Source organism: Helianthus annuus, chromosome 17 (genome assembly GCF_002127325.2).
Source record: "Helianthus annuus cultivar XRQ/B chromosome 17, HanXRQr2.0-SUNRISE, whole genome shotgun sequence".
NCBI classification, from domain to species: Eukaryota; Viridiplantae; Streptophyta; class Magnoliopsida; order Asterales; family Asteraceae; genus Helianthus; species Helianthus annuus.
Window position 1 is genome coordinate 37,088,292 of NC_035449.2, and position 12,104 is coordinate 37,100,395.

At 41.9% G+C, this 12,104-nt stretch overlaps 1 protein-coding gene and 2 long non-coding RNA genes across 3 annotated transcripts; 2 read left to right on the top strand and 1 right to left on the bottom strand.

The window, feature by feature from the left end:
* Nucleotides 1-574: 574 nt before the first annotated feature.
* Nucleotides 575-2,277, top strand: LOC110925698. Its single transcript, XR_002584671.2, has 3 exons — nt 575-714; nt 1,228-1,294; nt 2,089-2,277. It is a non-coding gene; the product is annotated as an uncharacterized LOC110925698 (long non-coding RNA).
* A 5,204-nt stretch (nt 2,278-7,481) lies between these two features.
* Nucleotides 7,482-9,205, top strand: LOC110925614. The gene is made up of 3 exons (XR_002584615.2): nt 7,482-7,621; nt 8,135-8,201; nt 9,017-9,205. It is a non-coding gene; the product is annotated as an uncharacterized LOC110925614 (long non-coding RNA).
* Nucleotides 9,206-9,674: 469 nt separating this feature from the next.
* On the bottom strand, nt 9,675-11,750 carry LOC118488821. Its single transcript, XM_035986197.1, has 2 exons — nt 10,704-11,750; nt 9,675-10,361 (listed from the first exon to the last, which is right to left on the bottom strand). The coding sequence occupies exons 1-2, from the start codon at nt 11,748-11,750 to the stop codon at nt 9,675-9,677; spliced, it is 1,734 nt and encodes a 577-aa protein (XP_035842090.1).
* Between the last annotated feature and the right edge of the window lie 354 nt (nt 11,751-12,104).

Below are 12,104 nucleotides of genomic sequence, written 5' to 3' on the forward strand. Positions count from 1 at the left end.
AAAGCAATAAAGTCACCTACTAGTGAGAAATTACAGAAAACATACCTTGGAATCGGATTGAACAAGAAAAATGAAGTCTTGAACTTTTTGCACACGAATTTGCCCAAAAACGTGAAAATGGAGTGCGAAATCGGGTGAAATAGATGGCTAAGATAGTGAGGAACGTGATTGTGGTGATTTAGGAAGAAGAACGGAGTGATTTGGTGAAGAAACGAGTGAGTTATGGTGATTTATGTCAAAATCGCGTTCTAGGGTTTTGAAAAGGGGAAAAAGGAAAACGCAGCGAACAGGGTCATGTTTAAACGAGTTTAAAAGGTTCAAGTAGGCGTCGCGTGTAACACCCCGAAAATATAAATATTTATATAAGAAATTTAAGGATTTCATAAACAAGAAATAACCATGTAGAAATTTTAACCTAGTTAAAATTTACAAGTCTTGAAAATAACCTACACTTGGTTAAAACTCTAGTATTTAAAAAGAAATGATAAGTGAGGGACTGAAATTGCCAAAGGATGAAAGTTAGGGCCTAATAGTAACAAAATTCACCAAACACACCATTTGTGGATGTGTCTGGTCGATCAGGAGGAAAGGGGCGACCAGGGCTTTCTCCAAGCCCTAACTTCTTGCTAGAAATCTGCAAATTGAAGCCCCAATTCAGTTCCAAATCAAATTCTAAACACGAATTAGTGATCACCTCGTCACAAGAATCAAAAGGTATGTAAAATTTTGATGTTTTGGTTCACCATGAATACTAGGGTAATGGTGAGAAACTGAAATTTAGCCCAAATTTGCTATGCATGAACAAGTCTTGAAGTAATATGATGTTTAGGACTGAACCCTAGATGATTATTAGTGAAAATTATAGCATGACACTTGAAGAAATTACAATCACCATGGTGGGTGAATTATGATGTTGTAAAGCTAGACAAACACTAGGATTGTGATTTTTAATCTAGTGAAAAGCTAAATTTGCATGATGAAATTCAGCTATTTAAATGTTAAGGATGTAAGACTTGCTTAATTGAAGTGAATTTAGATGTAAATAACAAGCCATGAACTAGTTAACGACTAGGTAAAAATCTGACCCGTTAGGTGTTTGATGAAATGCCTAAGTGATGATTTTTATGCTAAATCTGATAAAAAACGCAGAATTTGATCATGTTTCATAAATGATGTGAATATGGTCATGAAAAGAATTCTAAACAAGTTAAAAACTGAATTTATTAGGCAAAGAGTCCGGATCATCAAGCGGACAAGCCGGGGGGAGTTCAAAGGGAAAAGGCGCGCTTTAAAGGTATGAAATTTATCGTTTCATTACATTACACTTGTTATTATGTTTATCTCATTATTCAAACACGATGCCCGAGAGTTACCCCTATGATATGAACTCGGCCAAGACTTTAAACAAGTAATAAACATGGTAGTTGGGCGTCCGTAAGGTGCCTTATTTAGTACCCAAACGGGTCAAAACAAGTTTTGGTATCTAGCATGAAGTTAGATATCATAATATGAAGCACGGTTAAAATTAATGTATGAGTTGCACGTTGGTTGCGTTAAACTTGTTGCGAAGATTAAACTTTTCATACAGGAGTTAAGGATCCGAATTTGGTAAGCATGTTTAAGTTGTATAGCTGAAAAACATGAAATCCTGAACTGGCAGCTGATGCACGGTCATGCATCCAACGGCACGACCGTGCAGTCCCTACGACGTGGGGGCACTGGCAGTGCACCAGCCAGTGCACTGGTTTGCTCGGAAACGCACGACCGTGCGATTAGGTGCACGACCGTGCACCACTGTGCGTCGGCCAGCTTCGCGTAGGCAGTAAGATAAGGCGTCGGGCAAAACGGGTAAAAGCAAGGGGCGTCGGCGACGGCCCCTAAAGATGTTAAATTGCTGCTGAATCATATTTGTTGTCCGAAACGCTAAAACTTGCGAAACTTTTTAACCGTTTACCCGTTTAACCTCCCGTTTCTTCCTACTTGCTTGTAATTTCGTAATCCTCGATTTCTCTAGGTGGTTTTAACACACCTTTTCATTTATTTCATTGGTCAAGGACCATGATACTAACATAGGGTTAAAATCCTCAGTTTTTCAGGTTTTCTAGTAGATGGGTGATGATCAGGCAGGAGCAACTGAACCGAACACTCTATCAAACGCTTCCGCACATGATCTTATGTTTTAAAAACTATGTAAACATTTGTGGTCAACGACTCAATTATGGTTTTGTACAAACAATACATGTATGTTGTGTCTAGTTATGGTCTAGAATATTAAAAGATTTTGTAAACACTAAATTTTTGGCATCAAGTGTAAGGTTCCACGATATTAAATCTAGTACTTTAAACTGATTGTTACAAGTTGGTATCAGAGCTCAAGGTTGCCAATAAGTGTTCGGTTCAAGCTTGATCAAGCATCCGGTAAGAGTTAACCGTTTAAGTAGAAATTAGAGAATATAGAAATAAATCATGAACAAATATGCATGAAAAGAGTGTGTAAACACACTCAAATACAAGAAAAGCATGAAACAAGAACAATAGAACCAAGAGTGTGTAAACACACTCAAACACAAGAAAGGCATGAAACAAGAATGATGGAGTCAAGTTGTGAACTTGATCGAATCAAAGCAAGAGTGATTAAATCAAGTTGTGAACTTGATCGAATCAAAGCAAGAGTGATTAAATCAAGTTGTGAACTTGATTGAATCAAACAAGTAAAACATGTGTTATAAATGGAATGTTTAACAACTTATGTAAACATTTCAGAAACAGAGATGGCAGATAAAGGTAATGACGATGCGGTGCCAAGAGTCACCGAGCAAATGAGGGAAGTGATTGCCGAAGAAGTTGGAAAGGCGATCGAAAACAGTTTGTCAAACTTCAGTGATAAAATTCAAAACACGGTTTTATCAGTGGTAGAAGAGAGAATCAAGAAGCTAGAGGATAATTCCATTATGGCAAAAGAAAAATCAGGAGGACGAAAGCCTTGTTCATACAAGGAGTTTATGGCTTGTAAACCACCCATATATAATGGGGAGGTTGATCCCATTGTGTGCCAACGATGGATAGGAGATATCGAGGGAGTATTCGAGAGAACTCATTGCGATGAGAATGACTACGTAGCTTATGGTACGGGTCAATTAAGAGGTCAAGCGAAGGACTGGTGGGATAATAAAAAGAAGGAGATTGGAAGCGAAGCGGCTAAGGCCATGACATGGGAGGAGTTTAAGACGCCGTTTCTTAAACACCATAGTCCCAAAGCGGTTATAAACAAGATCAAGGAAGAGTTCATGCAACTCAGACACAAAGGTGAATCCATAGACAAGATCACGGGGATGTTTATGGATAAGATGAAGTTCTGTGATGATTTGATAACAAATGAAGAGCAAAAGGTCTATTACTACCATAACATGCTAAGCGCGGAATATAGGGAGTTCATAACCCCTTCAAAGTACGAGACCCTTACCGAGATTGTCAATGCCGCTCGGGAAAGGGAGATCGAGCTGAAAAAGAGTATTGAGCGGGGTGAACGAAGGGCACAAGACGTAAATCCAAGCCCTACCAAGAAAGCAAGAACGAATGAAACAACGAAGAAATCAGATACAAAGGGTAGTACACCCAGTTGCAAAATCTGTGGCAAGAATCATAAGGGTGAATGTCGCTTCAAAGATAAGCCCTGTCCCATATGTCGAAAAACGGGACATATGGCTATATCGTGCCCGGAGAAAGTGACCGTTTGTTACAACTGTTACCGAACAGGTCACAAAAGATCGGAGTGCCCTGAACTGGTGGGAAAGAAAGAAGGGCAAGACTCGAAAGGTGAAGCCTCAAAAGCCAAAGCAAGATCTTTCCAATTGACCGCTGCTGAAGCAAAGGTCGAACCTGACGTGGTCTCAGGTATATTCACTGTAAATTCAATTCCCGCACGTGTGTTATTTGATACTGGTGCAAATAAATCCTTTGTTTCATATGGGTTTATTCGGCACCCTTCATTTGTTCTAACAAAATTACCTATGCCTTTAGAAGTAGAGATAGGTAATAACAAAAGCTTTCTTGTTTGCGATGTATGTAAAAACTGTACAATGAACATTGATGACGAGGAATACGCAATAGACTTGATCCCGATGTCGATGGGAGAATTTCAAGTGGTAGTGGGAATGGATTGGCTATCCCGTTACCACGCGAAGGTGGTTTGTTTCCGAAAGGAAATAAAACTAACGTCTCCTAGCGGAAAACAAGTTACGATATATGGGGAAAAGGGAGGTAACCCAGTGATATGCACAATGCTAGAAGCTCATAAACTCATGAAACATGGATGCAAGGCCTTTATGGTATATGCAAGCGAAACGGAAAAAGAACTCCTCAAAATTGGGGATGTACCAGTCGTGCGAGATTATGAAGACGTGTTCCCGGAAGAACTACCGGGGATACCGCCAGAACGGGAGGTAGAGTTCGGAATCGAGTTGATTCCGGGCGCGAAACCCGTGGCCAAGGCGCCATACCGACTTGCACCATCGGAGTTACAAGAATTGATGTCTCAAATTCAGGAATTTCTCGATAAGGGGTTTATCCGACCGAGTGTGTCTCCGTGGGGCGCACCAGTCTTATTCGTGAAGAAGAAAGATGGCAGTATGCGCATGTGTATCGATTACCGATAGTTAAATAAACTCACGGTGAAGAATCGATACCCGCTCCCAAGAATTGATGATTTGTTTGACCAACTACAAGGAGCAAGTTGGTTCTCCAAAATTGATCTCCGATCCGGTTATCACCAATTGAAAGTCAAGGAGGAGGACGTACCCAAGACGGCTTTTCGTACGAGGTACGGGCATTATGAATTCCTTGTAATGCCCTTCGGACTGACCAATGCACCCGCGGCTTTCATGGACCTCATGAACCGGGTTTGCAAACCCATGCTAGATAAGTCGGTAATTGTATTTATCGACGACATTTTGGTATATTCAAGGAGTGAAGCCGAACACGTATGTCATTTGCGGGAAATATTAGACACACTCAGACGAGAGAAGCTGTATGCAAAATTCACGAAGTGTGCTTTCTGGTTACGGGAAGTACAGTTTCTTGGGCATCTCATTAGTGCTGATGGGGTACTCGTAGATCCATCAAAGATAGAAGCTGTGTCGAAATGGAGCCCTCCAAGAAATCCCTCGGAAATCCGAAGCTTTTTAGGGCTTGCGGGATATTATCGGAGATTCATACAGGATTTCTCCAAAATTGCCTTACCGTTGACCAAATTAACTCGTAAGGAGGAAAAGTTCGTGTGGGGCGTTAAGCAAGAGGAAGCATTCCAAACGCTCAAAGAAAGGTTAACCCACGCTCCGGTGTTAACATTACCAGAAGGGACTGATGACATGGTGGTATACTCGGATGCTTCTCAATTGGGGCTCGGGTGTGTTTTAATGCAACGAGGTAAGGTCATCGCCTATGCCTCGAGGCAATTGAAGATTCATGAAAATAAATATCCGGTTCACGACTTGGAATTAGCGGCGGTAGTGTTTGCCTTAAAGATATGGAGGCATTACTTGTACGGGGTAAAATTTACAATCTTTACCGACCATAAAAGCTTGAAATATTTCTTCGATCAGAAGGAATTAAACATGCGGCAAAGGCGGTGGTTGGAAACAGTCAAAGACTTCGATTGCGAAATACATTACCACCCCGGTAAGGCTAATGTAGTGGCCGATGCGTTGAGTCGCAAAACAGATTACACCCCGATACGAGTAAGATCAATGCAACTCGTTGTGACGTCAAGCCTACTAGAACGAATTCGAGAAGCACAGGATGAAGCTGTAAAGGCGGAAAACTGGAAAAAGGAAAGAATTATCGGCCAAGTAAAAGACCTTGAGATAGGCAGTCACGGTCTAAAGACTCGTTTTAATAGAATCTGGGTCCCTAACACATGTGAAGTTAAGAAGCTTCTGCTTGATGAAGCTCATAAGTCCCGCTATTCCATTCATCCGGGAGCGACCAAGATGTATAACGACTTGAAGCAAAACTATTGGTGGCCCGGAATGAAGCGTGACACCGTGAAATACGTGGAAAAGTGTTTGACGTGCCTACAAGTCAAGGCGGAACACCAAAAGCCATATGGTAAACTTCAACCGTTAGAAATCCCGGTTTGGAAATGGGAGCAAATTACGATGGACCTATTGACCAAACTACCTAAAACAAGCCGTGGCTTTGATGCTATATGGGTAGTCGTGGATAGGTTAACTAAAAGTGCTCACTTCATCCCGATTCGTGAGACTTATACATCGGAGAAAATGTCGGAAATATACACCAACGAAATCATAGCAAGGCATGGGGTACCGATATCCATTGTGTCAGACAGAGATACTCGGTTTACTTCGAAATTCTGGCGTGAATTTCAAGAACAAATGGGAACTAAATTGTTCCTTAGCACTGCTTACCACCCACAAACAGATGGGCAGAGCGAAAGAACGATACAAACGTTGGGAGATATGCTGCGGGCTTGCATTATTGACTTTGGAGGTAGTTGGGATGTCCATTTACCCTTGGTCGAATTCGCATATAACAATAGCTATCACGCGAGCATTAAAATGGCCCCGTATGAGCTATTATATGGCAGAAAGTGTCGGACTCCGGTATGTTGGGGAGAAGTGGGTCCGCGAGGGCTAGCACCAACTGATATAATCCGAGCTACAAATGCGAAAATCGACATAGTTCGGGCACACTTGAAAGCGGCTCAAGACCGGCAAAAGGCATACGCAGATAAAAGAAATAGGCCAATTGAATTTCAGGTTGGCGACATGGTAATGCTGAAAGTTTCCCCATGGAAGGGCATTATTAGATTCAGAAAAAGGGGAAAACTAAGCCCAAGATTTATTGGGCCATTTAGAATCACCGAACGGGTTGGTAAGGTAGCTTATCGACTTGAATTACCCGAAGAATTGAGTGGGATTCATAGCACCTTCCACGTGTCACATCTCCGAAAATGTTTGGCCGACGAAACTGCTCATATCCACTACGATGATATCGAGGTGGATAACAGCCTCAATTATGCAGTAAAACCAATTGCGATTTTAGATCGTAAAGAGAAAAGCTTGAGGAACAAGGTGATAAATCAAGTCAAGGTCAAATGGGAGCACAGAAAAGGATCAGACACTACGTGGGAGTCTGAAGAGGAGATGCGACGTCTCCACCCTACATTATTTGGTACGTAATTCGGTTTCGGGGACGAAACCCTTTTTAAGGGGGGTGGACTTGTAACACCCCGAAAATATAAATATTTATATAAGAAATTTAAGGATTTCATAAACAAGAAATAACCATGTAGAAATTTTAACCTAGTTAAAATTTACAAGTCTTGAAAATAACCTACACTTGGTTAAAACTCTAGTATTTAAAAAGAAATGATAAGTGAGGGACTGAAATTGCCAAAGGATGAAAGTTAGGGCCTAATAGTAACAAAATTCACCAAACACACCATTTGTGGATGTGTCTGGTCGATCAGGAGGAAAGGGGCGACCAGGGCTTTCTCCAAGCCCTAACTTCTTGCTAGAAATCTGCAAATTGAAGCCCCAATTCAGTTCCAAATCAAATTCTAAACACGAATTAGTGATCACCTCGTCACAAGAATCAAAAGGTATGTAAAATTTTGATGTTTTGGTTCACCATGAATACTAGGGTAATGGTGAGAAACTGAAATTTAGCCCAAATTTGCTATGCATGAACAAGTCTTGAAGTAATATGATGTTTAGGACTGAACCCTAGATGATTATTAGTGAAAATTATAGCATGACACTTGAAGAAATTACAATCACCATGGTGGGTGAATTATGATGTTGTAAAGCTAGACAAACACTAGGATTGTGATTTTTAATCTAGTGAAAAGCTAAATTTGCATGATGAAATTCAGCTATTTAAATGTTAAGGATGTAAGACTTGCTTAATTGAAGTGAATTTAGATGTAAATAACAAGCCATGAACTAATTAACGACTAGGTAAAAATCTGACCCGTTAGGTGTTTGATGAAATGCCTAAGTGATGATTTTTATGCTAAATCTGATAAAAAACGCAGAATTTGATCATGTTTCATAAATGATGTGAATATGGTCATGAAAAGAATTCTAAACAAGTTAAAAACTGAATTTATTAGGCAAAGAGTCCGGATCATCAAGCGGACAAGCCGGGGGGAGTTCAAAGGGAAAAGGCGCGCTTTAAAGGTATGAAATTTATCGTTTCATTACATTACACTTGTTATTATGTTTATCTCATTATTCAAACACGATGCCCGAGAGTTACCCCTATGATATGAACTCGGCCAAGACTTTAAACAAGTAATAAACATGGTAGTTGGGCGTCCGTAAGGTGCCTTATTTAGTACCCAAACGGGTCAAAACAAGTTTTGGTATCTAGCATGAAGTTAGATATCATAATATGAAGCACGGTTAAAATTAATGTATGAGTTGCACGTTGGTTGCGTTAAACTTGTTGCGAAGATTAAACTTTTCATACAGGAGTTAAGGATCCGAATTTGGTAAGCATGTTTAAGTTGTATAGCTGAAAAACATGAAATCCTGAACTGGCAGCTGATGCACGGTCATGCATCCAACGGCACGACCGTGCAGTCCCTACGACGTGGGGGCACTGGCAGTGCACCAGCCAGTGCACTGGTTTGCTCGGAAACGCACGACCGTGCGATTAGGTGCACGACCGTGCACCACTGTGCGTCGGCCAGCTTCGCGTAGGCAGTAAGATAAGGCGTCGGGCAAAACGGGTAAAAGCAAGGGGCGTCGGCGACGGCCATAGGGGCGTCGGCGACGGCCCCTAAAGATGTTAAATTGCTGCTGAATCATATTTGTTGTCCGAAACGCTAAAACTTGCGAAACTTTTTAACCGTTTACCCGTTTAACCTCCCGTTTCTTCCTACTTGCTTGTAATTTCGTAATCCTCGATTTCTCTAGGTGGTTTTAACACACCTTTTCATTTATTTCATTGGTCAAGGACCATGATACTAACATAGGGTTAAAATCCTCAGTTTTTCAGGTTTTCTAGTAGATGGGTGATGATCAGGCAGGAGCAACTGAACCGAACACTCTATCAAACGCTTCCGCACATGATCTTATGTTTTAAAAACTATGTAAACATTTGTGGTCAACGACTCAATTATGGTTTTGTACAAACAATACATGTATGTTGTGTCTAGTTATGGTCTAGAATATTAAAAGATTTTGTAAACACTAAATTTTTGGCATCAAGTGTAAGGTTCCACGATATTAAATCTAGTACTTTAAACTGATTGTTACATCGCGTGACGCGATGGTGGTAGTGGGAGGCCTCGCGTAGCGCGGCGGGTCAGAAAATAATTCTTTTTGAACCTTTACCCCTCGCGTGACGCGAAGGGGCTAGGCGTCGCGTGAGGGGTCGTTTTTGGCAGAATGTTTCGTCCATTTTTGTGTTCCATGCCTTAGAAAATTTTTCACAACTTTCCCAACCCATCCAAAACCCTCAAAATTGATTCTAAGTGTCCAAGACACTTACCTGGACCTCTTTTCTCATGCCTTCTCCGTTCCGTAGCGGTGATGAAACCTGCAAAATTCTCAACGACACAAAACAAACACCGAAAAACTACGAAAAACACGAAAAATTAATAAATTTACAAACGGTACATACTCTACACGCGAAGCTTTTCGCGCTCACTGTTCGGCAAAGGTCGGTGGGTCCTCTAGAGGAATTTCTTCCTCTTCAGTAGTATCAATAGGACCTCCCAAGTAATGTTTCAGCCTATGGCCGTTTACCTTCCACACACCTTTGTCGACCTCATCGTATAGCTCAACTGTGCCGTATGGAAACACTTCTTTCACCACATACGGGCCACTCCACCTCGATTTCAATTTTCCTGCTATCAATTTCAACCGTGAATTGAACAAAAGCACTTTGTCACCTACCTTAAAATCTTTCAAACCTCTCAACCGCCTATCATGCAATGCCTTGGTTTTCTCCTTGATACTCCATGATCTTTCATAAGCGGCATCCCTCAAAGCTTCCAACTCATGAATTTGGAAGAATCTCTTCCTTGCGGCTTCGGTAAGGTCAAGGTTTACGGTTTTTAATGCCCACAATGCCCTATGCTCTAATTCTACCGGAAGATGGCAAGCTTTGCCATACACGATCATGAAGGGTGTTGTGCCTAACGGTGTCTTATAGGCGGTACGGAATGCCCACAAAGCATCGTCGAGCTTTTTCGACCAATCCTTTCTACTTTTTCCTACCGTTTTCTCTAAGATTCTCTTCACCCCTCGGTTAGCATTCTCTACTTGGCCACTAGTTTGCGGGTGGTACACGGTAGAAAGACGATGAGTGACACCGTAGCGTGCAAGTGCCTTTTCCATGGCGGAATTGCAAAAATGCGTGCCACGGTCACTTATGATAGCTTTAGGGACTCCAAAACGCGTGAACAACTTCTTAAGGAATCTCACCACCACTCGGGCATCATTGGTGAGCAAAGCTTGAGCTTCGACCCACTTCGAAACGTAGTCAATGGCCACGAGGATGTACCTATTCCCACTAGAGGATGGGAAAGGTCCCATGAAGTCAATGCCCCATACGTCAAAGATTTCCAAGACTTGGATGGGATTTTGAGGCATTTCATCCTTGGATGAGATGTTGCCGGTACGTTGGCAACGGTCACAAGTCCTAACAAACTCTACGGCATCCTTAACTACCGTTGGCCAATAAAACCCACTATCAAAAACCTTGTGTGCCGTCACATTTGCCCCGTGATGGCCTCCCGTTAAACCCTCGTGCACATGTCGAAGGATGCCTAAACCTTCCTCCTTTGAAACACATCTCCTTAGCACTCTATCTCCACCTATCCTAAAGAGGTAAGGGTCGTCCCAAATATACTTCCTAGCCTCCCTAAGAAGCTTTTTCTTTTGTTGGAAGGACATACCCCTCACAAGATCTCCGGTTGCCAAATAATTTGCCAAATCCGAGAACCATGGCAAACCCTCTACCTCGGCACTAACAAAATCTATGGTTTCGTGGGGAAAATTATCTCCTATGGAATCCTCACAAACCTCCTCTCTTTTTGGATCCTCTAATCGTGACAAGTGGTCGGCAGCCACATTTTCCGCTCCCTTTTTATCCTTAATTTCTATGTCAAATTCGGAGAGCAAAAGAATCCATCTAATAAGACGTGGCTTTGCATCTTTCTTTTGGAAAAGAAATCGCAAAGCGGAGTGATCGGTGAATACGGTGGTTTTGGAAAGCACAAGGTATGAGCGAAACTTATCAAACGCAACCACTACGGCTAAAAGTTCTTTTTCCGTGGTGGTATAGTTCTCTTGAGCATCATTTAGAGTTTTGCTCGCGTAGTAGATTGGATGAAAGTGCTTATCGACTCTTTGACCTAGGACCGCACCTACGGCATAATCACTTGCATCACACATGAGCTCAAAAGGTAAGCTCCAATCGGGCGACACAAGTATCGTGGCACTCACGAGTTTTTCCTTCAAGAAGTCAAACGCCTTGATGCACTCTTCGTCGAAGACGAAAGGTACATCCTTCTCTAAAAGCCTAGTCATCGGCCGTGTGATTTTGGAAAAATCTTTGATAAAACGCCTATAAAAGCCCGCATGACCTAGAAAGCTCCTAACGGACTTAACACTAGTAGGTGGAGGCAATCTACTTATGGTATCTATCTTGGCCCTATCCACCTCTATACCCTCTCTTGACACCTTGTGTCCTATCACTATCCCCTCCGTCACCATAAAGTGACACTTCTCCTAATTCCACATAAGATTTGTCTCTATGCACCTCTTAAGCATCCTATCAAGATTAGAAAGGCATTGGTCGAAAGTGGTGCCATAGACCGAGAAGTCATCCATGAAAACCTCCATGGAAGTCTCAAGCATGTCTTGGAATATGGCAACCATGCATCTTTGGAAAGTAGCCGGAGCGTTGCATAACCCGAAAGGCATGCGGCGATACGCATAAGTGCCGTAAGGGCATGTGAACGTCGTTTTATCTTGATCCTCCGGGGCGATGGGGATCTGAAAATAACCCGAAAATCCATCGAGAAAACAATAAAATTGTTGACCCGCTAGACGCTCCAACATTTGGTC

What these genes read in the sequence shown, in the direction of transcription:
- LOC118488821 (XM_035986197.1), bottom strand. Translation starts at nt 11,750, where the DNA reads ATGGTGACGGAGGGGATAGTGATAGGACACAAGGTGTCAAGAGAGGGT. An exon ending in GTGGGTTTTATTGGCCAACG is followed by an intron (nt 10,362 to 10,703) that starts GTAGTTAAGGAT and finishes GCCATGGAAAAG; the next exon opens with GCACTTGCACGCTACGGTGT.